The sequence below is a fragment of the Fusarium redolens genome (genome assembly GCF_020744475.1).
Source record: "Fusarium redolens strain MPI-CAGE-AT-0023 chromosome Unknown BKA55scaffold_26, whole genome shotgun sequence".
NCBI lineage: Eukaryota > Fungi > Ascomycota > Sordariomycetes > Hypocreales > Nectriaceae > Fusarium > Fusarium redolens.
Window position 1 is genome coordinate 186927 of NW_025763689.1, and position 11421 is coordinate 198347.

General features: G+C 47.0%; 6 protein-coding genes across 6 annotated transcripts; 4 read left to right on the plus strand and 2 right to left on the minus strand.

Moving 5' to 3' along the window:
- Positions 1-120: 120 nt before the first annotated feature.
- Positions 121-1232, minus strand: BKA55DRAFT_584453 (uncharacterized protein). Its single transcript, XM_046194329.1, has 3 exons — positions 743-1232; positions 446-687; positions 121-386 (listed from the first exon to the last, which is right to left on the minus strand). Exons 1-3 carry the CDS (start codon positions 917-919, stop codon positions 344-346), a joined length of 462 nt encoding a protein of 153 aa, XP_046042384.1. The 5' UTR covers positions 920-1232; the 3' UTR covers positions 121-343.
- Positions 1233-2372: 1140 nt separating this feature from the next.
- Positions 2373-3821, plus strand: BKA55DRAFT_697163 (uncharacterized protein; the record flags this gene model as incomplete). The annotated part of the gene is made up of 1 exon (XM_046200341.1): positions 2373-3821. The coding sequence occupies one exon, from the start codon at positions 2373-2375 to the stop codon at positions 3819-3821; it is 1449 nt and encodes a 482-aa protein (XP_046042385.1).
- A 47-nt stretch (positions 3822-3868) lies between these two features.
- BKA55DRAFT_527345 (peptidase S8/S53 domain-containing protein) lies at positions 3869-5769 on the minus strand (the record flags this gene model as incomplete). The annotated part of the gene is made up of 3 exons (XM_046188920.1): positions 3869-4615; positions 4668-4803; positions 4853-5769. 3 exons carry the CDS (start codon positions 5767-5769, stop codon positions 3869-3871), a joined length of 1800 nt encoding a protein of 599 aa, XP_046042386.1.
- Positions 5770-6752: 983 nt separating this feature from the next.
- BKA55DRAFT_626855 (cytochrome P450) lies at positions 6753-8756 on the plus strand. Its single transcript, XM_046196862.1, has 3 exons — positions 6753-7040; positions 7091-7840; positions 7887-8756. Exons 1-3 carry the CDS (start codon positions 6796-6798, stop codon positions 8611-8613), a joined length of 1722 nt encoding a protein of 573 aa, XP_046042387.1. The 5' UTR covers positions 6753-6795; the 3' UTR covers positions 8614-8756.
- Positions 8757-8936: 180 nt separating this feature from the next.
- Positions 8937-10199, plus strand: BKA55DRAFT_599288 (chaperonin 10-like protein; the record flags this gene model as incomplete). Its single annotated transcript, XM_046196373.1, has 6 exons — positions 8937-8981; positions 9011-9045; positions 9099-9166; positions 9240-9487; positions 9575-9771; positions 9872-10199. The coding sequence occupies 6 exons, from the start codon at positions 8937-8939 to the stop codon at positions 10197-10199; spliced, it is 921 nt and encodes a 306-aa protein (XP_046042388.1).
- A 323-nt stretch (positions 10200-10522) lies between these two features.
- BKA55DRAFT_584460 (uncharacterized protein) lies at positions 10523-11407 on the plus strand. The gene is made up of 2 exons (XM_046194330.1): positions 10523-10926; positions 10977-11407. Exons 1-2 carry the CDS (start codon positions 10636-10638, stop codon positions 11286-11288), a joined length of 603 nt encoding a protein of 200 aa, XP_046042389.1. The 5' UTR covers positions 10523-10635; the 3' UTR covers positions 11289-11407.
- The last annotated feature ends 14 nt before the right edge of the window (positions 11408-11421 follow it).

The following is an 11421-nucleotide window of genomic DNA, read 5'->3' on the forward strand; positions in this document are numbered from 1 at the left end:
CGGCCCGGAATATTAGAGGAAGATCATCCGAGAGATCCGTGAGAAGAATCGTGAGCAAATAGAAAAGGATTATAGAGGGTTCAAGTCGGCGAGACGAAGAAGAATAAAAGATATCTTAGTCTTTTGAGTCTAAATAAATACATTAAGGATATATGAGTACATATTTCCAACATTCTAGGACTACAGGTCATTCCTTCTTGATATCCCGACATAAACCCTCAAAGGTCATCAACCAAACTCCAATAGATGCCAATTCATCAATAAATCATTACCGTCGCTGTTCAATCTCTATCACTCCATCATCCTCCATTACATCTGGCATGTGAAGGTCATCTTGAGCAATTCACTCCACAATGCCAATAATACAGAGACTGATCTCAATGACCCTAAGTGCGGCGTTAAAATACACAACAGCCTTTTGTGAGAGGAAACAGATGGAACTCACGTCAATACACAGGCGAGCACTAGTGCTGCAAGGAACAGAGGCTCTGATGGTTCAGTATCGTTGTCGAGAGCGCTACCTCCCGGCCACCAATCCCGGTACCATCCAAAACAAGCAAGGCAGGCAATCGATCCAAGAGTGATGAAGCAATGAATGACAGTACTGAATGATGAGCGAATAGTAGGGAGTGTCTTGGTCACTGAGCAGACGAGTTCTATTAATAACCAGCAGAACGTTGTGATGAACTGCCTTGTTAGCCCACTGATTCAGGCGGAGTGATAGCCTATGCCGTAGACTTACTGCAGGTCCTAATATACCAATGGCGATGGCATTCCTCGATGCAGGGATGGCTGCAAGCACAATGCCAGAAATTATAACGGAGAGAGCTAATGCTCGCAAAGCTAGACCGAGATTCCTAAATCTCGGTGGCTTCTGTGGCTGTGAAATAGCAGATTTGGGGTCTTCTTCGAAGTCCATATTTATTAACAGTGTTGATAAGATAAGTAATAAAACATAGTTGCTAACAATGTCATTGAATCTCACGATACCATCCCGCCTCTTTATGGGTTTCACAATGGCAAATAGGCTGACGTAGAATACGTAAAATGGTCAGAAGACACGGGCGAAAAATTGCACCGCTGCTCCCAACGACTGATTTCCCAACATTTCCATAATAAAAATTTTATAATGACATGCCACTTTTTTAGCTTCATGACGCAAGTGACACTGACACGTGAAAACGGAGCGCAAGGCTGGTAAAGCCCGAAGGTCTTTTATCTGTAGAGCCACGTGGGTATTCGCCGATAAGAACAAATTAAGATCTACCTTCATCTTGACTTGTTTCATCCATGGTTTGGGGTATTTACTAACAGATTTCATAGGCAGAGACCCACAAGTGTTAAATCGTCCATAGAGATAAACTCCGTTTGGCTGAGATATCAGAATTAGGCTTAGCTTGCGAGACATGCCATGTTCTAACTGGGCCTTGGAGAGCATGACTAACGATAGCTTCATGACCTTTGATGCCATCACATGTTTAAAATGGCTGCCTATTACGCAATTAACTCAATTAACTTTTGATAAGGACACGGAGACTCGGGAGAACTGCGACCGGAGGGTAAAGGCACCGTCGGGTCGGGGGAATCAGTCGGCTTTGCTGATGCTTTGATGGAGGGCTAAAGTGGATTGCTCGTCAGCCCGCCAAGTGGATTTTGGAGCTGATCTTGCCCAGCTGAAGATCAGGGCTGACTATAACTACCGGTTCTAACTCCCGGTCGGTTTTGTAGCTGAGCCACATGGAAGCCTGGCGAGCCAACAAAGCGAGACCGTGGCTCCGCGGGTCATTCCCAAGTTGACTTACATCGTTGAGGGCAAGTTGGTCATCCTTCCCGACACCGCTACAAGTTACAGGGTATTATTTCGCTAAGCCGGAGCTGTCGTGCTGGTGTCCCACTTCTGCAGCCATTGTAGGTAGTTGCCAGGAATTAAATATATAATACATCTCTCTCTTGGTTTCTAACCAAGCCTGAACAACAGTTGCAGCGAGTTTGACGTTTGTAGCAGCGTTAGCGGTTATAATAGCCAGGTATGGCCTAAAGATACCTCACAAATAGACTTGATTGTCTTATACTTCGTCGAATGATCCAGTCAGTAAGCCTCGAAAGGTACTCTGAGCCTGCAAATCTTGCACTCTCTTAGTACGCACTTAACTTATCGTGATAGTTATATTACGGGTTTGTAAGGTTATATCAACAGAGTTGGTTGAATCACCGTATTCTTAATGAGTTACAGTCTATTGCGTCAAAACGACTCTGTGTAACAGTCCTGGCCAAGCACGTGATACGGTTGCCTAATTCGCGTCTCACATCTCCAAAACAACGCGAGATAATATCTTCCTTCACACTTATCAATCTGATGGATGATTATCGCTATGGCTCGGCTTAAAGATATGCCAAATGAGATTCTCGTGAATATCTTTACATATGTCTCCGACATCAATCACTCCAGCATCTTCAACGTCACTCTCGTCAACAAGCACTTCAATCAAATCGCCAGTCCCCTTCGCGTTCGACATTGGAGTGATGAAGGATTCTATGGCTATTACTACGGCGACTCACCATGCCCATCTATCTCAAGACTTGCACTTGAACTCTTGCGACACCCTGAATATCGTCTGCAAGTCAAGAGTCTATCGTTTTCATATTTTCAAAACAGTTATGACCGCGACCCCGCTCGTGTTCCCTTGAGCTCCGATAACCTCCAAATGCTCGCATGGGCAGCCGAAGAAGTCGTTCCGACACTCGCAGAGTCTACATACATATGCGCACGGATCCTTGAAGACAATGATGACGCCATTGCTGTGCTAGTCTTGGCTTGGGCGACGAACTTGACGAGCCTCAGTATTACGGTTCCTTTCCTTGATCCCACGCCAGGATATGATCAAGGCCCGCTCGTTCTACGCTTCGCAAAGCAACTGGCTCTTCGTTTTGACAGTGGAGACCTCAAACCAAGTGCCCCACTACCACTGGCGAAGCTACAAGAACTCGAATTTCGACATAATGACACCGAAAACGATGTTGCGCTGAAGTACATGTCGCCATTTCTCTATCTACCAAATCTCAAAGACATCGAGGCCTACAGACTTGGTGATACAGACTACAACGATCTTAATGACAGTGTTGAGCGATACATCCAAGACAAATACTGCATGCCCTTGCCGGCTGGTACCTCGTCAATTGAGTCAATCATTCTCGAAGAAACGACATTATCGGACTATGGACTCCAGGATCTTCTCGAATCTTGCAAAAGCCTCAGAGCTTTTCATATCGACTTCTCAGCTGTTCTTGATCATGACGTGCGCAACAGTACGATACTAGCTGCGAGCCTAGTTCAACACGCCACGACCCTCAATGAGCTAGAGATATCAGTCGATAACAGTGACGTCGCATGGATAGTAAATCAAACCGAGTTACCAGAGTGCGTAGAGGATTGTTACCGAGAACTCACTTGCCTCAAACGGCTGAGCATTCCAATGAGTCATTTATTACAAGACAGCCCAACGGGATCTCCTCAAGAGGTTATTCCCGAACAACTACCGGCTTCTATTACGCATCTCAAACTCTGCAATAGTCACTTGTATTGTAACTGGCAAAGTCCTCATAACAAAATCTCGCTTTTCTTAACTTGTACTCTGTCTCTTCTCATGGAAGCGGGGCCCCAGCGGCGATTACGAAATTTTCAGGTCCTCGACTGTTCCGAAGCACTTCTGGACGATCCGGAGATGGAAATGATTCAAGAGATGAAACAACTGGCAGAAGAGTGTGGTGTCACTCTTTTGCTACGCCCATATGTAACTCACAACGGTGGCCTTATCACTTAGGAGCAATGAATAGCATCTCAGATTACCTAATTACGACATTTTGTACTTTAGAAGCTGAGAACCAAGTCCTTCAACTTCTGGAAGTTGGGAGTTCCATAACCCGTGGTAGGGTCCCATCCAACAGTGGCGTTCCATCGAGCACCTTGAACAATACCAGATCCAGCAGGCTCAGGCTTGCCACTCTGAGTGTTGTTACCGTCACATCCAATAGCATAACCACCAGTGATGTCAGTCAAAACCTTGGGTCCATGCTTGTAGATGAGAGGGTTCAACCAGCCCAAGCTCTTCTTGCCAGCCTTGAAACGAGCATCGTTCAACAGACCAACGATAGCAGCCCAAACAGGAGCAGCAGCACTGGTACCTCCACTTCGAGCCTGCTTACCATTGTAGATAACCTCGTAGTCAGGAGCAACACTGTGTCCAGCGACATCAGGGAAACCTCGGCCCTCCCAGTTGGTGTAAGGACCATAGTACTTCTTTGTCTCCTTTGAAACGGTCTTCATATACTTCTTGATGGCCTTGTCCTGGTAGCTGGGTCGGGGGAAGTACTTGCTGAAACCACCGGAAGATCCCTCCCAGGCGATCTCGGGTGTGACATCGACGGTACCACCGACAGAAGTGAGGTAGGGGCATGTGGCGGGGAAGATGGCGTTGAACTCGACGGTCTTGTAGTCGGGAGCAAGGCAGCCGGAACCAACACCAATGTCACCGGAAGAGAAGATGACACTGATGCCTCGGAGACCGAGAAGACCGATCATGTTGCAGGTGAGTGTAGCATACTCGCGGGGGACGCTCTGTTACAGAGTTAGATGACATTCGTATCAGGAATAATACGGGGAATCTTACGTCTTCTTCGTCACCATAGGAAGTGGAGATAACAGCAGGGAGATCCTTCTGGCTCAATAGGTAACGGAAGAAAGGCACATAAGGCTCATTCTGGTTATCCTTCTCGGTAGGCTGATCGATGTTGGGAACAAAGGGACTGTACAAGTTAGTGACTCTACATGGAACCCAGGATAAGGGAAACTCACGGTGAACCTCCAGTGATGTACTGCTTGAAAGGAAGAGGATGAGCAATCCCAACAATGTTCTCAGCATCAAGATTCGCCTCTCCAAAGTTTCCATGCGCAGTGTTCTGATCATCAGTACCGTTGTTGATCAGAATAGTAGTGTAGTTCTGCTTAGGAATGCCAAACAGCTCCTCAAACTTGAAGACATCAGAGTAAATAGCAGCTTGGCCGAGAAAACTGCTGAAACCGATCTCGCTTCCAGACTTGGCATTGGGAGTGTAGTCTCCAATATTGTACATCTGCTTGAGACAAGAAGGAGTGATGCTTGTCTGGCAAGAAGCGTCAACTGTGCTCTTGGATGGAGAGACCTTGCGCTCTTGGAGGGTGCGCGAGGGGTGAGGCACAGGGTTGAACGCAACGGTGCCGCCGAAGTTTGTGCTAGGATCGACGTATTGAACGTGACCAGCTACATCATCAGGGATAGAGTAAGACAGAGTTCGCAGCTTTGTCTGACCATCCTTGGTGTAGTACTGGTAATCACCTCCCAGAAGAGAATTGGCCTTCTCAACATCAGCAGCAAAGTCAATAAAAGCGCCGTTGACCTTGTAGTGCTTGATGCCCTTTGACTTGAGCCACTTCGTCACACTAGCCACCGCCTCCTTAGAAGGAGAAAAAGTGTTGGTGAGATCATCGTGGGAGAGCCAGTTGCCGTAGTTGGCGCTGTCGGGACTGGAGAGGTCAAGAAGCTTTGATTCGAGCTGGTCGACGTTTTGCATGGTCAGTGCAAGACTGAAGACATGCTGCATGTCAGAAGTGACTTTGGCGGTTTTCTGGACTTGCCAGCCCTGAGGGACTTCAGCATGGTGAGAGAAAGATTTGCCAAATGCTGAAGGTAGAGCCGATAAGGCCAGTACCAGGTTTTGAGAGGAGATATACATGGTACCTCAGTAAAACAAAAAGAATGACTTTACAAGACCAGAAGCTGGATGACAGATTAAACTTCTACTCTTTGTGAATTTGGCTCATTTATCTACATATTCTACTTTATCAGTTATCATCAGTTCACGCGCCTCTGGATAACACGGCAAAGAAATGGAGATATCGATTCACAAAAGGTCTCGCGGTTGAACAAAAGGCCTCCGGGGTTCTTGGCGCCGAGCTTCTCGATTTGGGGCATTTTCCGTATCCCGTATGCAGATCATGATGCGATTAGTCCGATATGGGAAGTTACTCAGGGGCAAGCTGTGGGGTCACGCACGGATAACGGCATTCACTATCTTATCTCTAGGGAATAGGTGTTGGTCTTGAACCGTTTTTGATGGACTTTTTGTTAGGAAAATCACGCGATTGGGAGGACAAAAGTGCGTTGTGGAATGGGACGGGGATGGAAGGTTACATGTTGCAGGCGAAATTGGTGAGATTGGGTTGGAGGCTAATATTGAGTTTACGGAATTAGTCATGCTGCTCATGCGACACATGCCAAGCAGATTGACGGGAAGGATTTATTCTAGAATGATGCCAATATTGGGTTTATGGGAATAATCGGCATTTAACTTTGTCTGAAAAGTAAAACATGTCAATTCCGAAATTGTTATGGGAGTAACTCAAGTTCAATCCTTGGCCACCACTCCACATTCAGAGCCCGTAGCTTGACTCATTATGTTGATACGATAATTGATGTCGACGACTAAAATAAATGCTATTATTCCTTTTCCCCTTTCTGAATTTCCTGGAGCGTCATGCTGCTAAGATCATGCCATCAAAGCAGTTGAATTCATCTGCTCTAGGTTACTCAACTCCAGATGACCCTGCAAAGATGAGTTTATACGCTAACCCTTCACAGTAAGTTACATCAAATCTCCCTTCGCACCAATCATATCACTTTCTTTCGATGGCGGTCAAAATGGCAATCAAACAGTGTCATCATCATCCTTTTACCACTCAACGCCTTTCGCCGTTGCACAATGAACGCCACGGAGACTGCCGCAGCCAATCCAGGCTCAGCAGCAGAAGCAATAACCTACTTCAAGGCTCTCAGCCTCGTCATTCTCCCCTTCATCGTGACATATGTCTTCACTTCCTTTGGCAACAAGGGCTATCAGCATGGCCAAAGCGCAAGAGAGCCCCCGAGGGTTCCGTACTGGATTCCGTACGTGGGTAATACGATTGGCTTCGCTTTTGATACTGAACGCTTTTTATCGTCTATTTTGTAAGTGAACCTGAGTTGGTAGGACTACCTCCACTGATTTCCGGGTACAGATCCAAATTCGGCAAAGTCCCGCTTCGTATCTTTGTTGGGGCAGAGCCTATGTACTTTATTCCTCATGGCCAGCCCATCATCGAACTCTTTAAGGCGTCGCGTCATTTGACTACCAAGTCTCTTGGTGTCATGACTGTTCGAGATGCGTTTGGCTTGCCAGAATCTGATATGCCGATCTATGTTGATGAGGATTCTGAGTTTGGACATGTTGACCCATTGAAGAGATTTGACTTTGTTCAGCATCGTGATTTACATGCTCTTTTGACAGGAGGTCCACTGAATTCCATGACTGCAAAGTTTGTCGAGGTCTACTCCGATATTATCGAGAAAGACACCAGGTTGAACGAGGACGAGTGGACTGAGGTCGATGATGTTTACGAGTGGCTCAAAAACAATCTCCTTCGCGCTGCAATAACTGCTCTGTGCGGTGACAGGTTTCTCGAAATCGCACCAACCTTTCTTGAAGACTTTTGGTTGTTCGACTATCATCTCCCCAGCCTCTTCAAGCGGATGCCTCGATGGCTTGTTCCGAAAAGTTATGCAGCCAGAGACAAATGCCTCGAGAGCGTGCTACGGTACCATGATTACGGAAAACAGCTGTTTGACTTTACTGATGAAGAAGGTGTCGTCAAGAAGGATTGGACACCAGAGTTTGGTACGAGGTTAATGAGTGCTAGACAGAAGATGTTCCAGAGCGTTGGGATGACCCCGAGAGGTGGCGCTGCTCTTGACCTGGGGCTCATGTGGGCGTAAGTCAAGTACTACTAACTTATGGCCTTGGCTAATAACTTGTAGGGTAAATGCTAATGCCATTCCCGCGGGCATGTGGATTCTCCTTGATATATTGCTCGACAAGGACCTGAAAGACAGAGTAATGGCCGAGATACAACCTTCATTCATTGACAAGTCTCTATCTTTCGATATCGATAAGCTCTGCTCCGGTCCCCTGATCAATTCTATCTACCTCGAGACGCTACGTCTTCGCGTTGCTTCACCCGTTGGACGAACACCAACCATTCCCAATCTCAAATTCGGAAAATGGCAATTCAAGCAAGGCGTCGGCATGCTATCTTCATCCTGGGTTGGCGGTCACGATCCTGATTTTTGGAATACCGGACATGTACAGCCTGACGGAATTGAAGAGCATCCCGTTGAATCGTTCTGGGCAGAGAGGTTTCTGATCTACGAAAATGATCCAGCCAGCGGTCCGGTTCGACCAACCGCTTCTGCCGAAAAGCCTACGAAGCGTACCTCGGAGGATGACCATAAGGCACGTTCTACTATTGATGGAACGCAGGGATATTGGTATCCTTACGGAGGCGGGACAAAAATGTGCCCTGGTCGATTCTTCGCCAAACAGGAGCTCATGGCTGGTGTTGCGGTCGCTCTTCGTGCTTTTGACATTGAGCTTGTCGATCCTGAAGCGGCGAGTAAAGTTGGACCTAATATGGATTACTTTCCGTTTGGAACTATTCCACCTAGGGGCAAGGTCGCTGCTCGGATTCGGAGGCGAAAGTTGTGATATGGTTGCACCAGGTTTACAGTTGTGACTGCAGGTCACGAGCAGAGTATTGTGGGTTTGGATAGAATAAGCCCTTATTTCTAAGCAGTCTTTATGAGCGAAATTTATAATGCATCGTGGTATAATGACGACAATATCGTGCAACTATACCCGCATTCTGATATCTTGAACTCCACTGTAAATTGTGTCACTGATCGTCATGAATACAAATACATGTCACTGCTTTTAGCCTTAATACTCTTGACTTTTCGGAATCACAGTTGTTTCATCAAATATTTATACATTCTCAATTAACAACGCTTTCTGTTCAACACTACTGCAATATGGCCACTATGAAAGCTGTCGGAGTGTCGAAGTACGGCCCGGTCGTAACTTCGAATCGCGAAATGTACCAAAGCCTAGTGATCCGATTGGTCGACAAGTTCTCGTCAAGTCAGTTTCCAATTGAGTCTTCAATCTCAGTTGGAAGTGCTAATATCCTTCAGAGTCAAAGCCTGTTCTGTCAATCCGATCGATCATAAGGTTCGATCAGGAACCTACGACGATGCACCCGGTAATTCCACTCGCTCTCATCGCGCTAAGTAAACCTAACAAGTTGGCGGACTATTACGAACACGTCCCAAAAGACTTCCATATCATCGGCTTTGATGGAGCTGGAACCATTGAGAAAATTGGACCAGACTGTCAACTCTTCAAAGTCGGCGATGAGGTCTCTTGGGTAGGCTCAACGACTGAACAGGGCAGTTATGCAGAGTACCAGCTCGTGAGCGAATTGGCCTGCGCCAAGAAACCGAAGAATCTCGATTTTGTCGATACTGCGAGCTACGGGTTGACTTTCATGACGGCGTTTCAGTCGCTGCATCGGAGGATGGAGGTTAAGCCTGAGGAGCAGGCGGGTATTTGATCGTAAGTTCGGAGCAACTTATGACATCAAGAGGCCAACTGACGTGGTGTTTGAAAGATCAATGGCGGGGGTGGTATTGGGAGTGCAGCTATTCAGCTGGCGAAAAGAGTGTTAAAACTTCCGGTTGTAGTGGCCACTGCGTCTCGGCCAGAGACGACCGAGTCTTGTAAGCGCATGGGCGCTACTCACGCCATCAACCATCGAGAAGACATTGTGAAGCAGAGTGAAGATCTGAAGCTCAAAGTACCCATCAAGTAAGCATCCGTCGTCGGCTCCAACTTACCGCTTGCTCACCAGTACAGGTATGTCTACATTGTCGCCCGAACCGAACCATACACCCAATCCGTCGCCAAGCTGCGCACCCTTCGGAAAAGTCTGCACCATCGTCCAAGCAGACGTTAGTCTCTACGGGACAGAATTTATGTCAAAGTCCTTAACATTCTCATGGGATTGGTTGGGTTCTGCTGCATATCATGACACAGGCGTTGAAGACTATCACGAGATGCTGGGGACGATCTCGCGTCTGATGGAGGAGGACACGCTGTTTTCTACGGTTGGCACAAGGCTTAGGTTGACGTTTGAAGAGTTGAAAGAGGCGCATCGCAGGGTGGAGAGTAGTACTACCGTTGGGAAGACTGCGCTTGGTATTGATGAGCCTGGTGAGGGTGAGCCGTTTGCTTAGCCTAGCGTCCTGTACTGGTCAGCAATTCACCAACAGACTGCATCCCATTTCATCAAACCATCATTCGTCGTTGATAAATAAGCCTGAGCCCTCCATAATCAAGCCCCGTCTCAGAGGCGGTTAACAACTGATTGAAGCAACCAATAAAGTCATCATTTGCTTAATTTAGGCAGAATTAGGACCGTAGCAAATAGCACAGGGGATAAAAAATGCTCTTGCCTCTTTGTCAACCTTGCCGGTGGCTATGCCAAGGTGATTATTACTTCTGGTTGGCTAGAGCAAGCCACGAAGCTCAGCTGCCCCTCTTGACAATTGGCCGCGCTGTATGACCTTCGCTTTCATCTAAACGCGTTAATTATGCTCTTCAATCTCGCCATCCTATTATCTAAAAACACTTCTCTCCTACCAGGAGTCTTCCGGAAAACTGTGTATCTCAATGGTAACAGACGATGAACCTGGGACAAGCCAAGACTCGATGCCTCTGCCACGAGACGTCGAGCTGGGGCCGGCTGACCATCAACCCGAGTCCAGGACCCAAGGCTTTAGAATACTATTTCGAAAATACTTCCTGTCTCTCTGTGGCTGGATCCTTGCTTTTATCAGCACAGCAGTGTCAATTGCCGCTCTTCTTCCAGCTTTCCGTGGCCTGCTGCTCTCAGACAAACAGCTCAGACTCGCCGAGTGGTCAGCCCTGAAGGACTACCTAGATCAGTGCAGGGAAGACTCCGTAAGCGACCTATTCTTATAGGTATGAACCACTCTAATCTTATCTGTCAGAAAGCTGGACACATCTCTGGGGAATGCAAGGCGGCCTTGGCAAAATCGTTGCCACCTCCTCCAGGGCTGTTCTATAGCGATAACCTCGACCTTGGTTCTTGGGGAACTTCCTATGGGCTAGGGTCTGTGAGTTTAGAAGTAGAATCTATTGAATCATTGGCTTTCGTGGTTGCATATTTACTATGGAGTGTTCTGATAGTCTGTTGGTTGCATCGCTCGTGGCGAGATACTCGATCAAGGCATCCTGACAAACATGTATATGCTACGAAAGCTCGAGAAAGGCCAACTAGGAAATCGTTGAAAATATCCTGAGACATAATAAAGGCTACAAATGTATCCTTTGGGATTTTTTTCGGGCTCTAATTTAGGAATAGCTGGCCAGTGCAGGCGATATAGCACTAGGTATATTGAACACAAGCATTGAATCGCTAACAAAATGGTATCA